The sequence below is a fragment of the Hypanus sabinus genome, chromosome 1 (assembly GCF_030144855.1).
Source record: "Hypanus sabinus isolate sHypSab1 chromosome 1, sHypSab1.hap1, whole genome shotgun sequence".
Lineage (NCBI taxonomy): Eukaryota > Metazoa > Chordata > Chondrichthyes > Myliobatiformes > Dasyatidae > Hypanus > Hypanus sabinus.
The window spans coordinates 103308577-103323424 of record NC_082706.1 but is presented as its reverse complement, the minus strand read 5'-3'; the positions used below and the strand labels follow the sequence as shown (position 1 = coordinate 103323424).

At 42.0% G+C, this 14848-nt stretch overlaps 1 protein-coding gene across 4 annotated transcripts in view; it reads left to right on the top strand.

Annotated features, from left to right (window-relative positions):
* Positions 1 to 14362, top strand: part of pomgnt2 (protein O-linked mannose N-acetylglucosaminyltransferase 2 (beta 1,4-)) — a 30042-nt gene extending 15680 nt beyond the window's left edge. For all 4 annotated transcript variants that reach the window (XM_059973169.1, XM_059973187.1, XM_059973177.1 and 1 more), the window contains one exon: positions 12274 to 14362. In XM_059973169.1, the coding sequence (XP_059829152.1) occupies positions 12341 to 14095 (1755 nt within the window). In that variant the 5' untranslated portion in view covers positions 12274 to 12340 and the 3' untranslated portion in view covers positions 14096 to 14362. The remainder of the gene's footprint in view (positions 1 to 12273) is intronic.
* The last annotated feature ends 486 nt before the right edge of the window (positions 14363 to 14848 follow it).

The following is a 14848-nucleotide window of genomic DNA, read 5'->3' as shown; positions in this document are numbered from 1 at the left end:
GATAAATAAGGTTGAGACCAGAAACATAGGAAAGTGAGACTTCAACTTGTAACATTTGTGGCCACTCACTGACACAACAGAATTTCCACTATTTAAAGATTTTTTTAACCCCAGTGGCAGTGGATGCTGAAAATACTAGTGTGGAATGAAAGCATACACACAAAATCCACTGCAGGTCAACTCTTTTCCCTACTTCTTCACAAACATTGTTTATTTTTGTTAAGCCCCTCCTTTTCACTCAGTATCTGGCTTGGTTTCCTGATGCAAGGGCAGTGGAGAAAGGGATAAAGTTAAAGTACCAGTAAAGATGTTACAGCAGGCATCTTTTCATCTTCGGTTAGTAAGAATCGGAAGATCTCCACTTGGATATTGCGCTGTGGATACTGACTAACCATTCTGAGTCACGCACTGCTGGCTTGTCATGTTTGTTTGCTTGCATCACACTGGCAGCGCTCAATATGTGAGTATCTTAGTAAGGGCAGAACTTTCAACCAAAGCCATTGCTCAGCGCCAGCATTTGCTGAGAACAAAGTTGAGATGCTGACTGATTATTTAATTATTTATTTACTTTTGGTGAAGTACTTCTGCTTGTAGTCTGGGGACTTGCTGAAAAAAGGTCAATGTGTCTTACCAAAGACCAGCTGCTTTTGCCTGTGCCCTGTTTTTGGTTGTGGTTCATACCGATCAACCCACAACCGACTTTGAAGCCCAGAACAGCCTGGGGCACTAGTGTCAGGTTTCTTATAATTGACACTGTAATTGTCACTGTGGAGTTTTTACCAGCATTCTGCATGTACTTGTGCTCCAACATCTTACATGTTGTAAAAGTAAGTACAGTTGGCCCTCCTTATCTGCGAGGGATTGGTTCCGTGACCCTCTGTGGATACCAAAAAACGGGATGCTCAAGTCAGTGGACTGCAGGTCCCGGCGGAGCTCCAGACCCACCGCCCGCAGTGTTTCTGTTCCGGAAAACGATCACGATTGAAAATAAAGTGGAAATAATAAAGCGATCAGAAAGAGGTGAAATACCATCGGTCATTGGAAAAGCGTTAGGCTACAGTCAGTCAAAAATCAGAACAATTTTAAAGGATAAAGTGAGAATAATGGAGCATGTGAAAGGCCCTGCCCCGATGAAAGCTACAATTATTAATAAGCAATGCGGTGGTTTAATCATTGAAATACATACATTTCTTAAGTGTTTTATATGCATAAAAAGGTAAAATGTATAAACATTTGATTAACTGACGCTAAATAATACCGGATGTGCCTGTTCCGACTTAGAGAACTTCCGTTTTTTTTATTCCCGATCCGCGGTAACCTATGCACATCCTCCCATAAACTTTAAATCATCTCTGGATAACTTATAATACCTAATACAATGTAAATGCTATGTAAATAGTTGTTATACTGTATTGTGTAGGGAATAATGACAAGAAAAAAAGGTCTGTACATGCTCAAACAACGAGTGCTGGAGAGAGAACTTCTGGGATTTCCCGATCCGCAGTTGGTTGAATTCGCACATGCAGAACCTGCGGATAAGGATGGCCAACTGTACCAACTTGGTACTATTTTTCCTGAGATTTAACATGTCAAGATATAAGGAATGCAAGCCGTACTAATTCATCACTGGTGATGTGCTAAATGCCTTTTCCCTCTCTTCTGCTTTTTCCATCATGTTAGAATAATTCCTAAATCATAACCTTCTACGTTTTCATCATTGGTACTTTAGCAATTAAAAAAGATAGTATTTCTGCCACTGCACTTATAAATTGATATTTCGTAAGTTCTAGAAAACCCTTATCTTTGTGTTTGCCTGACTTCTTTTTGCTAAAGAATTGTAAAGAATAGATTTTTCTTTGTGGAATTTCACGTGTATTGGATTAGATTGTGGGCAAAATTTGGTGATTGTAGGACAAGAATCCCCTCTGGCAGGCACGTTCAGTTGAACAAAGATCCTTTTTAGCTGTATTGGAACAAAACAGAGGAGTTTCAGATATTTTTGAATTTTTGAATTGAGAAGTGCTAGTGACAGTAGCAATCCAAAATGACATGTGTCCACATGTACGGTACAATTCAAAAAGTTCTGGTTAGATACAAATACAGTGATTGGTGAATATCGATAATTTACATTGGAATAGAACAGTACAGCACGGAAACAGTCCCTTTGCCATGATATCTATGCTTGTTGTGAAGTCAATTTAAACAAATCCTATCTGTCTGCGCATGGTTTATATCACACCCCCCCCCCCCATTCCTTGTCTGTCTGTGGATATGTCACTCTAAACGCCTCTTAACTGTTGCTATTAAATCTACTTCTACCACTTTTCAGGTACCCACCATCTCCTTTATGTAAAAAGAAACTTGCCTCATAACTTTCCTTTAAACTTCTTATCTCAAAGCTATGCCCTCTAATGCCTGAATTTCTACCCTAGCTACAGTACTGTACAAAAGTCTTAGGCACATGTATACGGCTAGGGTGCCTAAGACTTTTGTGTATTGGTTAAAATAGGAAGGTGGTTGGGAAATAGAAATAAGAGCACTTAGCTTTGCATTAGCTCAGCAGTATTAAGTGTTATTTGGTAACTGGAAAGATATAATACACAATCCTGTGCAAAGGTCTTAAGCATCCTCATACTTGTGCCAAAGACTTTTGAACTGTACTGTTCACCTCTCATAATTTTATTTACTTCTGTCAAGTCACTGCTTAGCCTCTATTCCAGAGGAAAAAAAGAGTCTGACCTTTCCTTTTAACTAATACTCTGTAATTCAGGCAACGTCTTGTGAATTTCTTCATCCTCTCAAAAGTCTTCACATCCGTTGTAGTGTGGTGTACCAAAAGTGTACACAGGGCTGCAAGTGTGGTCTAACCGAAGGTTTATACAATTGCAACATGACATCCTGACTTTCATACTTAATGCCACAACAAATGAAGGCAAATATGCTAAGTGCCTCCTTGATCACCTTATCTACTTACGCTGTCATTTTCAGAAAGCTATGTACTTGGACCCCCATGATCACTCTATAAATCACTGCCCTTGGCAGTATATTTTACTCCAAAGTGTAACTCTTCAAAAAAAATCGATTAAACTCCACCTGCCATTTCTCTGCCAATATTTCCAACTGATCTGTGTCCTGCAGTATGCTTTGACAACCTCTCTAACTGTCCACAACTGTCAATTTCTATGTCATCAGCAAACTTACCAATCAGCCCACCTGCATTTTCATCCAAATCATAGAGGTCCCAGCACTGATCCCTGTGGAACACCACTGGCCACAGATCTCCAGTCAAAATGAAACTCCTCTAGCACTACCCTTTGCTTTCTATGGCCAAGTCAATTTTGAATCCAATCTGTAGATTCCATTTTCCTTAATTCTTTAGATATTTTATATATGGACGTCAGTAAAACATTACATCAGAAATCAAAAAGCACAGGATAAGATGTTAATATCCTTCGTGCCAATGGGTTAAGGGCACTTGCTCGAGGCTGCCCTGATGCTGGGAGTGGCATGGGGTTGACACACAGGGGTTTTTGAGTGGGCACCCTCCTTCCTCAATGTTTCATTGATTAGCCCACTAGATTTCTGGAGGGCTGGACAATGGCTTCTGGTGTCCCAGGGTCTCCCCCCATTGTGTCTTCCCACTCTCTTGATACTATCTTGGAGCCCAGGAGAGGCATTTCCGTTTGATCCAAAGCTAGTGGCTGCTTCTTTGTGCTGCCTCTGATGGGGCTATGATGGTTTGCCTTAGAGTCTAACCTTGGATCCCTAGGTCCTTCCGTAATTTGATGGCGGATGTGGCTGTAAGTCCCCAACAGCCCACTTCCACAGGGCAAACTTTGGTTTTCCAGCCCTGTCGCTGAGTTTCTACCATGAGGGACCTTATCAAAAGCTTTTCTAAATTCCATGTATACAACATCCACTTAACGGTCATCTTTGTCACTCAATCTAGTTTAAGACCTTCCTTGTACAAAGCCATGCTGATTATCCTGATATCTGTTCTTATCCAGATACACGTTAATCTTAACCCTAATTGTTTTCTAATAATTATCCTAACACTGATGTAAGGTTCACTGGCCTATTTGTCCCAAACAAAGGAACAGTATTGAGTGTTTTCTAATCCTCTAGGACAGGGGTTCCTAAACATTTTTAAGCCATGGATCCTCTACCCTTAACCACGGGATCCGTGGATCGCAGGTTGGGAACCCCTGCTCTGGGATCTTGTCTGTATCTGAACAGATTATTGTCAAGCAATATCCACGCCTGTCTCTCTCAATATCCTGGGACAGATCCCACCTGGCTCTGGGGATTTATCTGTCTTAACGTGCTTCAAGAGACTCAATTCCACCTCCTTCCTGATATCAACATCACCCAGAAAATCAGCATCCCCCCCCCCCACCCTACCAATTAGAAAGGGAAGAACTGCAGTATATTATGTATTTTTCTGGTTAGACTGTATAGCATTGTGTAAAGTTTAGGCATGGTATACTGAATATACTATACATTCTATATATGAATCTATAAAAGTGTATATAGACTCTGCATACCTTTGAAGGAGAGTCAAACAGCTTCATCAGGATTGCAAGGGTTAAATTAATATATACACTAGGTGTATATTCCCAAGAAAGTGAAAAGCTAAGGGTTGATTTGACTGAGAATTGTAAGATCATAAATGGAATTGACAGGAGATATTAAGAGAAGCTTACTCTGCTGGTTAGGAAATCTGTGACTTAAAAATGTTGGCTTAAAATTAGAAACAGGTCATTTAGGAGAAAGGTTATTAAACAGTTTTTCATCAAATGTGTGATAAATGTAGAGCCCTTTCCCACTGAAAGGAGTTAATGCTAACTTTAAGATCTAAAATTGGTAGGATTATGTGATCCAAGAATAAAGCAAAATGTGTGATCCAGTCCATCTGGTACACTCATCAGTAAAGTAAAAGCCCATGGAATCCAAGGAAAGGTTGGCAAGTTGAGAACAAAATTGGGTTAAATCAAAGTCCAAAGTAAATGTATCTAAGTGCATATATTTCACCATGTACAATCCTGAGATTCATTTATGAATACATAAAGAAAGAAATAATACTAGATGCTGCCTGACCTGCTGAGTTCAACCAGCAGTTTGCGTGTGTGGCTCTTGCTCCACAGCACCTAGGACATCTTACATCAATGACATTCAATAGCCGTGCAAAATGAGGAGGAATCTTGTATCTTCCATTGAGTACTTGGTTTGAAACCAGAATAATTTTTGGCATCACTTGGGCTTTCAAATGAGAGCAGCCAATTAAAACACATCCACTTATAATCACAGATCTTTCTTCATAGCATCAAAGTGTCTCAATAATGCTTCAGTAGGTTAAAAGACCAATCTGTAATAACATACTGGACTGGGTGGAAGGATGCATGTTGATTGCGTCAAAGCTCCCAGTATATTTCTCTTGCATACTAACTGGGTTGCATTATGATTCTGTGTTTGGATCTGACCCAACTCAAGAGCCCAGTAGTTTGAAGCCCCATAGAGATCTAGTTTCACAGTGCATAGAGTGCAACATCAACTTCAGAGTAAAATGTGTCCAGGAATCCATGAAAAGCTGCAGCATTTTGTAAATTTAGGTCTGGCACTACAAACAGGATATTGGTTGGCTGCCAGTGGCTCTGGAACAGATGTGAGGCATGAAACAGTAAGGAAATGTTTTAATGAGAAGATGTGCATGAGGGTGTCTGAATTGAACCTGTTCATGATCAGGTTTTAATGAGATCTGGCTCGGTAATATCCTCATTATAAAATATGTGTAAACCCAGAATACCAACATCTAATAAACAAGCTTCCAACTTCTGTCACCTCTCCTACTCATAGATTAATGCTGTTACTGAAGGAGAAACGTGGAGCTGTTCTGTTGAATAAGAAGAAGCTCTCGGGGGGAGTGAGGACTAGGAAGAAGGTGCTGTTATTATATGGGATAGGCAGCTGGAGATTCAACCTATTTCGTGTGGGGATAATAAATCCAGTGGGAATGCGGACAGCCTTTGACTTGCTTCACATGGTTATTATTGGGGCAGTGGGAGTGAGCTCTGAAATATAGATCTATTATGAGAAGTTTCACAGGAAACCTGTGCGTGTGTGTTTGTATGAGAAAGATATAGTAAGTGGATACATAACCATATGTTGCTCTATTCTGAGCTCAGTGAGGTAAACAGTATTTGACACAAATAGCATTTATGACTAAAACTTTTGGTGTTACTTGAGAAAGAAACATTTTACACTGTTTTATTCATGTTGCACACAAGGCTGGTTCACAGCTCTTTTCTGCGCTAATGTTTGCTGCTTGGCTGTGAAAAAGTTGACCTTGTGTTTATTTCCATCCTTGTTTCTGTCTCTTGGGGAACTGTAGGCGTACCCATGTGACTAGCCTTTGGGAGGCCAGCAAATGGTAGGAAATTATTTGTAAAAGCAAGAGAACAGACTCAGAACAAAACAGCAGCTTGAATAAAATCTGATTCCTATTAAAAACACACTTCTAGCATTTCTAATTTTGCATTGATCCAATCCTGTCAATGCTGAAGGCGAGGAGACCCAGAGATTAAGATTTGTTTAAAATTTAATCCTGAGTAAAATAAACATTTTATCAAACTAGAGAAATTCTGCAGATGCTGGAAATTAAAGTATTACACTCAAAATGTTAGAGGAACTCAGCAGGCCGGGCAGCATCCATCTACCCATCTCAATTCTATTACCCCTTTCCATTCTGACATGTCAGTATGGCCTCTCTATTGCCATGATGAGGCCATGCTCAGGTTGGAGGAGCAACACTTTATATTCCGTCTGGATAGCCTCCCAACTTGATGACATGAACATCGATTTCTTGAACTTCTGATAATTGCCCTTCCCCCTTCTCCTTCAGCATTCCCCATTCCCAGTTTCCTTTCTTACCTTATCTCCTTACCTGCCCATCACCTCCCTCTGGCGCTCCTCCCCTTCCTTCCCCTTTCTTCATGGCCTTCTGTCCTATCAGATTCCCCTTTATCTCTTTCACCAATCAACTTCCCAGATCTTTACTTCATCCCTTCCCCCTCTTTCAGTTTCACCTATCACCTGCTACCTTGTACTTCTTCCTCTTCCCCCCTCACCTTACTCTGACTTTAAATCTATTGTTTTTCAGTCCCAATGAAGGGCCTCAGCCCAAAATGTTGAAACGTTGACTGCTCCTTTCAACGGATGCTGCCCGACCTGCTGAGTTCATCCAGCTTTTTTGTATGTCCCAACGTGTTGACTGTTTATACTTTTCCTTAGATGTTGCCTGGCCTCCTGAGATCTTACAGCATTTTCTGTGTAATATTTCATCAAACTGTTCTGAAAAGGACTGCAAAATAAGCTTGTAAAATACAACAGAAAATGTGTTGAGCAGGGAGGGAAGTGAATACTGAAATGCATTGGAGCAGGGTTTGTAAGTGGGGCGAAATGCTGTTGTCCACTGCCACCTCAAAGAAATACGAAGAATTTATTCTTTACATGATTCTATCACCTAACTTTATTATTGTTTGAATGCTTTAAATGGATTTCCCTTGCATGCTTATCTGGTTAAATTATTGGTTGTACTACAGATCACGAGCTTAAAATGAAGTGAAAAAAAATAATGAGGGGATTAACGTAAAATCCTGTTCCTCCATTTCTTCTGTGTTAGATCCGTCCTCTGATAGGACATGGTGTTTCACTGTTAGTTAATGATGATTAAAACTTGTTAATTTTTAATCCAAAAAATAACAACAGGTCTTTTGCACAGCTATCTTCGCGCGTGAGGGAGAGCTCTAATTTAGGAATAATAGATGTATTGTGTTACATATGTATCTTCTATTTATGAAGCTAGGAATACACTAAGACTTTTAAAGCAGCTCTTTAGTCAGTGCTGTAGTAGAATTGTTTCTTGTGAAAAACAATCCTTTGCAAATAACGGGAAGTCGGATGGGTCAGGATGGTATAAACAAAGGAAAGTAGAATTGTGACATGTGGCCTCGCATTTCAATAAGAACTTAACTGATTTTCCACATTTCTTGGTGCCAAAAATCTTTCCATTTCAGTTACGAATGTTTTCAATGAATAAGCATTCTCAGACCTCAAGGTTAAGAAGAACAAAAGTTAGAGAATGGGTAAGAGTAGTTGGTAGGCTATACCCATCATCCACTTGCTTTACTTTGCACAGCATGCAACTGGGGAGGTGCATAAATGAATCAATTTAAGGATATGATCTTCCATGCTGCTGTGTGCAGGCTTGGAGCTTGTCAGCATTGGCCAAGTTTAGTACAAAGTACTGCCCCCCCACCCTGCCAGCAATCCAGTATTTCAAATAACGGAGGTTCACCCTTATGGAATTTACAGATCCCTACCAAGAAATTTAACATGTGCAATATAACTTATGGAATTTATGTGTTAAAAAAAACTCAAAATATATACTGAGAACTGAACTAGATTGCCAAGTACAATGATCACATTCTGAAAACGAAAGGAAGGATATAAACGTGAACACAAGGAAATCTGCAGATGCTGGAAATTCAAGCAACACACACAAAATGCTGGTGGAACACAGCAGGCCAGGCAGCGTCTACAGGAAGAAACACTGTTGATGTTTCGGGCCGAGACCCTTCGTCAGGAGTCCCGAAACGTCAACAGTGTTTCTTCCTATAGACGCTGCCTGGCCTGATGCATTCCACCAGCATTTTGTGTGTGTTGATATAAATGTGAAGCTTTATAAGGCACTGGTGAGGCCTCACTTGGAGTATTGTGAGCAGTTTTGAGCCCCTTATCTATGAAAAGATGTGCTGACGTTGGAGAGGGTTCAGAGGAGGGTCATAAAAATGATCCTGGGAATGAAAGGGTTATTGTAAGAGGAGTATTTGATGGCTCTGGGCATGTACTCACTGAGTTTAGGAGAATGAGGGGGAATCCCATTGAAACCCATTGAATGTCAAAAGGCCGAGATAGTGGATATGGAGAGGGTGTTTTCTTTAGTGGGGGAGGGGAGGATGGGTGATTTAAGACCAGAGGGCACATCCTCAGAATAGAGGAACGTCTATTTAGAACAGAGATGAGGAAAAATTTGTTGAGACAGAAGGTGGTGAATCTGTGGAAATCATTGCCACAGGTGGCTGTGGAGGCCAGGTCATTAGGGTGTATTTAAGACGGGTTGATAGATTCTTGATTAATCATGGCGTGAAATGTTACGGAGAGAAGGCAGAGAAAAGGGGTTGAGAGAGAAATGGATTGGCCACGAAGAAATGGCAGAGCAGATTCGATGGGCCGAATCATCTTATTCTACTCCTATGTCTAATGGTCTTACGTCAGCTGCATAAGGCAGGATCCTACGATGATAATGTCTCCCCATTCCCTCCTCATCTGTTTTACCATTCCTCATTTTGATTACCCTCTCACTCCTACTCCTCTCATCATCCACACATAACTCCCCTGGTTCCCCTCCTGCTTCCCATTCTTCCATGTTCCACTGTCCTCTCCTTTTAGATTGCTTCTTCGACCCTTTGCCTCTTCCACCTATCACCTTCCAACTTCTTTCTTTATCCCACCCCCCCCCACCCATCCATCTTCACCACCCCCCCGCCTCATGTTCACCTGTCACCTGCTAGCTTGTACTCCCCCTTCCCCACCACCTTATTCTGGCTTCTGCCCCCTTCCTTTCCAGTCCTGATGAAATGTTGCATCCTGAAACATTGGCTGTTTATCCCTCAATAGATGCTGGCTGACATTGCTGAGTTCCTGCAATATTTTATGAATGTAATGTCCATTTCTAGTTAATGAAAACAACAACTCTTTCATTGTACCCCTCATACGTACAATACAGTCAGAATTCCTATTGTCTTTGCCTGCTCCTGTCCCAGTGAACTCTTATTCTCATACCTTGACTCTATTCTATCCTTCTTGTTTCAGTCCCTTCCCACCTTCATCCATGATACTTCTCACACTCCTGATCTTCTCCCTAACTTTCAATTCCCTGGCCCTAACAGCTTCACTTTCACCATTGATGTCCAGTCCCTCTACATTTCTATTCCCCATCAGGAAGGCCTTAGAACTTTCCACTTCTTTCTGAATAAAAGAACCAACCAGTTCCCCTCCACTACCACCCTCCTCCATCTGGCAGAGCTCCTTACCCTCAGCAATTTTTCCTTCAGCTTCTCCCACTTTCTCCAGACTCGAGGGATAGCCATGGGCACCCGCGTGGGCCCCAGCTATGCCTGCCTTTTTGCTGGCTGTGTAGAACAGTCCTTGTTTCAAGCCTTCCCAGTTATACTCCCCAACTCTTCCTCTGATATATTGATGATGGCACCGGTGCTGCTTCATGCAGCCATGCTGAAATTGTGAATTTTATCAATTTTGCCTCCAACTTTCACCCTGCCCTTAAATTTACGTGCTCCATTTCTGACACCTCCCTCCCCTTACATGGTCTCTGTCTGCATCTTCTCTATTTCCTGAAGTCCACGCACACCCCATCTTCCCACTGCCTTAACAGTGATAGAGTTCCTCTTGTCCTTACCTACCACCCCATGAGCCTCCACTTTCAACATATTATTCTCTGCAACTTCTGCTATCTCCAAAGAGATCCTTCCACCAAATGTGTGTTTACCTCCCCCCTCTTCACTCTCTGCAAGGGTTGCTCCTTCCATGATTCCCAAGCCAATCCATCCCTCCCCACTAATCTCCCTCCCTGTACCTATCCCTGCAAGTGGCCAAAATGCTACACCTGCCCATTCACCTCCTCCCTCACCTCCATTCAGGGTCCCAATTAGTCCTTCCAGGTGAGGCAACACTTCATTTGCGTATCTGCTGGATTCGTCTATTGTGTCCATTGCTCCTGATGCGGCTTCTGCTATATTGGTGAGACCCGTCATAAATTGGGGGACCACTTTATTGAGAACCTCCGCTCTATCTGCCAAAAGCAGAACTTCCTGGTGGCCAAACATTTTAATTCCAATTCCCACTCCTGTTCTGACATGTTGGTCTACGGCCTCATCTTGTGCTACAATGAGGCCACACTCAAGGTGGAGGAGCAATGCTTTATATTCCATCTGGGTAGCCTCCAACTTGATGGCATGAACATCAATTTCTCCTTCTGGTTAAAAAAAAAAGTGCCCCTTCCCCTCCCCTCTTCTTTATTCCCCACTCTGGCACCTTACCTCTTCTCACTTGCCTATCATCTCCCCGGATCCCCTCCTGTTCCTTTTCTTCTGTTGTCCTGTCTCCTCTCCTATCAGATTCCTTCTTCTCTGGCCCGTTAAGCTTCCTACCCACCTGGCTTCACCTTCTTATTATCCTCCTTTCCCTCCGCCCACTTTTTTATTCTGTTGTCTTCCCCCTTTTCAGTCCTGATGAAGGGTCTTAGCTCGAAATGTCGACTGTTTATTCATTTCCATAGATGCTGCCTGACCTGCTGAGTTCGTCCAGCATTTTGTGTGGTTTGCCTTGTCTGTAGGCCATGCACCAGCCAGGACACAATTGTTGAGAGATTCAGTAGGGAGAAAGGATTTGCATTGTGGAAAATTACAAACAGACATTTTTCTAGGAACAAACCCCTCTGTATTGTGGAGGGTACACCTCACTGAGGGCTGGGAAAAGTACCCAAGGATAATGGCGATAGTGGTGGATGTGCTTCCTGAATCAGCTGGATGATCTATTCACACATGGTTCAGCCCTCCAGAAAGGAGAGAAATAGGTGATGAAGTGACCTCCACCTCTCATTCGCTTTAAAAATGATCTCATTCAAATTCTAACTTGCACCATATTCCATAGTTGCAAAAGTTCTCTACTCGCTGACCTGTACTGCTGATCTGGCCCATATTCTATTTTCAATTTTCAGTTTTGCTCATAAACACATCCTTCCCACATCCCTCTGTCATCTCCATTCTTAGAGTATTTAAGAGATGCAGCTCTTCAATTCCAGACTCTGAGTCTTCCCTACTTTCAATCACTGCACCATCAGTGACCATCCCTTTGCAACTGACTTGGAAAATTCTTCAGACAACTCTGCCTCTCCACCTTGCTCCATCTTCCAATAAGACATTCTTGTATCTTACCAAAATTTGACCTTGTAGTTTGGTGACAAGTTGTTCTTTTCTTATCCTAATCCCTTGATTGTTTATTATGTCAAAACGGTACATGACTTTAAATTTTAATCATTACTCCCTCCCTCTTTGTCCCCTTGTGTTTTTGAGGGATGTAATTCAATTTTTGAATGTTTTTTAATTAGCAACTCTCTAATAATGCTGTCTTTTTAAGGGTCTTCACGCTGCCTTGAGAGGGGTCTCTTCACCGTCTGTTTGCAGTGATATGCACTCAGCTCTACATGCCTAAATCAAACTGCAGAATGAGCATAGCAATTATTGTCAACGCTCTGCTTGTGTCCATCCTGGCGGCAGTGCTGTGGAAGTATGTCAAGTTGTGGGAGCAGGTCACTTCACTAGAAGAAGAATTGATGCTATCCCAGCAAACCCAAGAGCTGTCCCAAGTGAAGATTGACTACCACGCAGCCCTGCAGACTCTTATGGAAAATGGCACCAGAATGGTTTGCACTGGGAGAATGCATACTGAGAGGATCTGTCGGATCGAGTCCCTCTGCTACTCTACAGAGGCTGATGAGTTTGTCTTCTTCCATGGCAATGCCTCCATACTGCTGCCAAACCTGGGCTCGCGGCGATTCCAGCCTGCTGTTTTAGACCTGTCTTCTGTAGAGGATCACACTGCACAGTACTTCAATTTTGTGGAATTGCCTGTCGCAGCTCTCAAGTTCATGCAGAAGCCAGTCTTTGTGCCAGACGTTGCACTGATTATGAATCGGTTTAATCCAGACAATCTCATGCACATCTTCCATGACGATCTGCTCCCGATCTACTACACAATGCAGCAATTTCAGGACTTGAATGAGGATTCGCGCTTGGTCTTCATGGAAGGGTGGAATGAAGGGTTGCACTTTGAGCTCTACAAATTATTTAGTAACAAACAACCTCTTCTGAGAGAACAATTGAAGAGTCTTGGGAGTTTGCTTTGCTTTACAAAATCTTATGTTGGGTTGTCAAAAATGACAACTTGGTATCAGTATGGCTTCATTCAGCCTCAGGGACCAAAAGCAAATATATTGGTATCTGGAAACGAAATCAGGCACTTCACACACTTCATTGTGGAAAAGCTAAATGTTACTACAAGCTCCAGTGGTGAAGAGTACATTGTACTGTTCAGTCGCACGGTTAACAGGTTGATTTTGAATGAAGCAGAATTGATCCTAGCACTAGCACAAGAGTTTCAAATGAAGACTATTGCGGTGTCTCTGGACGAGTATTCCTTTGGCGACCTTGTCAGACTGATTAGTGGTGCCTCCATGTTGGTCAGCATGCATGGATCCCAACTGGTGATGGCAATGTTTCTGCCCAGGGGTGCTGTGGTTGTTGAACTGTTTCCTTATGCCGTGAACCCTGAGCATTACACACCCTATAAAACCCTGGCATCTCTCCTGGGCATGGACCTACAGTACATTGCTTGGCAGAACACAAAGGAAGAGAATACCGTTATCCATCCTGACAGACCCTGGGAGCAAGGTGGAATTGCTCACCTTGATAGAGTTGAACAAGAGCGCATTGTAAAGAGCAAGGAAGTCCCTCGCCACCTGTGCTGCCGAAATCCTGAATGGCTATTCCGTATTTATCAAGACACCCTTGTAGATATCCCATCTGTGATGACTGCAATTCACCAGTCAGTGAAATCTAAACCTCCTCTCCGGAAGGTTAAAGCAAGAAGTATAATATATCCTGGGAAGGTGCGAGATTCCGTATGTCAAGCCTCTGTCCAGAGTGCCAGTGAAGCAAAATTGTCCATTTCCTGGCAAGTACCTTGGAATCTGAAGTACCTGAAGGTAAAAGAGGTGACATATGAGGTTTGGATACAGGAACAAGGTGAGAACACATATATGCCCTACATCTTGCCTCACCAGAACTACACGTTTATAGAAAACATTAAACCATTTACAACGTACCTGATTTGGATAAGGTGCATCTTTAATAAAAACCTTCTCGGCCCATTTGCAGAGGCACTGACTTGCAACACATAAAGCAAGATTGTCTGGTGGGAAAGGAAGAAACATCCTGTACTTCTCTACGTTATGTGGCCCAAAAGTGTGTTATTCAATATCCTGTTGCCCTGTAGTTGACAAAGTGTGTAACGAATAAGAGGACCGAGCTTAAATAATAAGCTGTTTTGGGGCTTTGTGCACAGTGTTGATTGATGCAGTGAAACACAGTTAAAAGGCATCTAATCTGCTTGAAATAAGATTTACTCTGGTTGTAATGGATCATAACAAAGGTCTGTATTAAGTGTATGGACTGGTTTTTTTAATGCAGTGGCTTAAAATGACTCTAAAGGCATACCAAATCAGATAGTAGATCAACTGTGGACATGAATGGTACCACGGGATATTGTACCATGCAGTCCAGTGGCATAACAAAGCCTCTGCTGGAGTTTAGAAGCAGCACCAGTTAACTTTGTCTGATGTATGACAGTAGTATTATACATCAATCAACTAAAGTGGAAAAGAACAGTTAAAGATTCATCAAACAACATTGTGAGGTGCTTCTGCTGAGAGAATTAGTATTGTTGTGTGAGTCAAGCCTCAATGGCAGAAGAATGTATGTGCCAGTGTGTAGATTAGCTCAGGTAAACTTGTTCATAGAGGTATTTTGTGCTTTTGTAAAATTTGTTTCAATCCAGCAACAATTCTTTTTGTAATAACTAGTTCCCTCCGATTGGAAAGTCCTATAGGTATGACTACACTCTCCCAATCTACCTTCAAATGCCAAGAATGCAT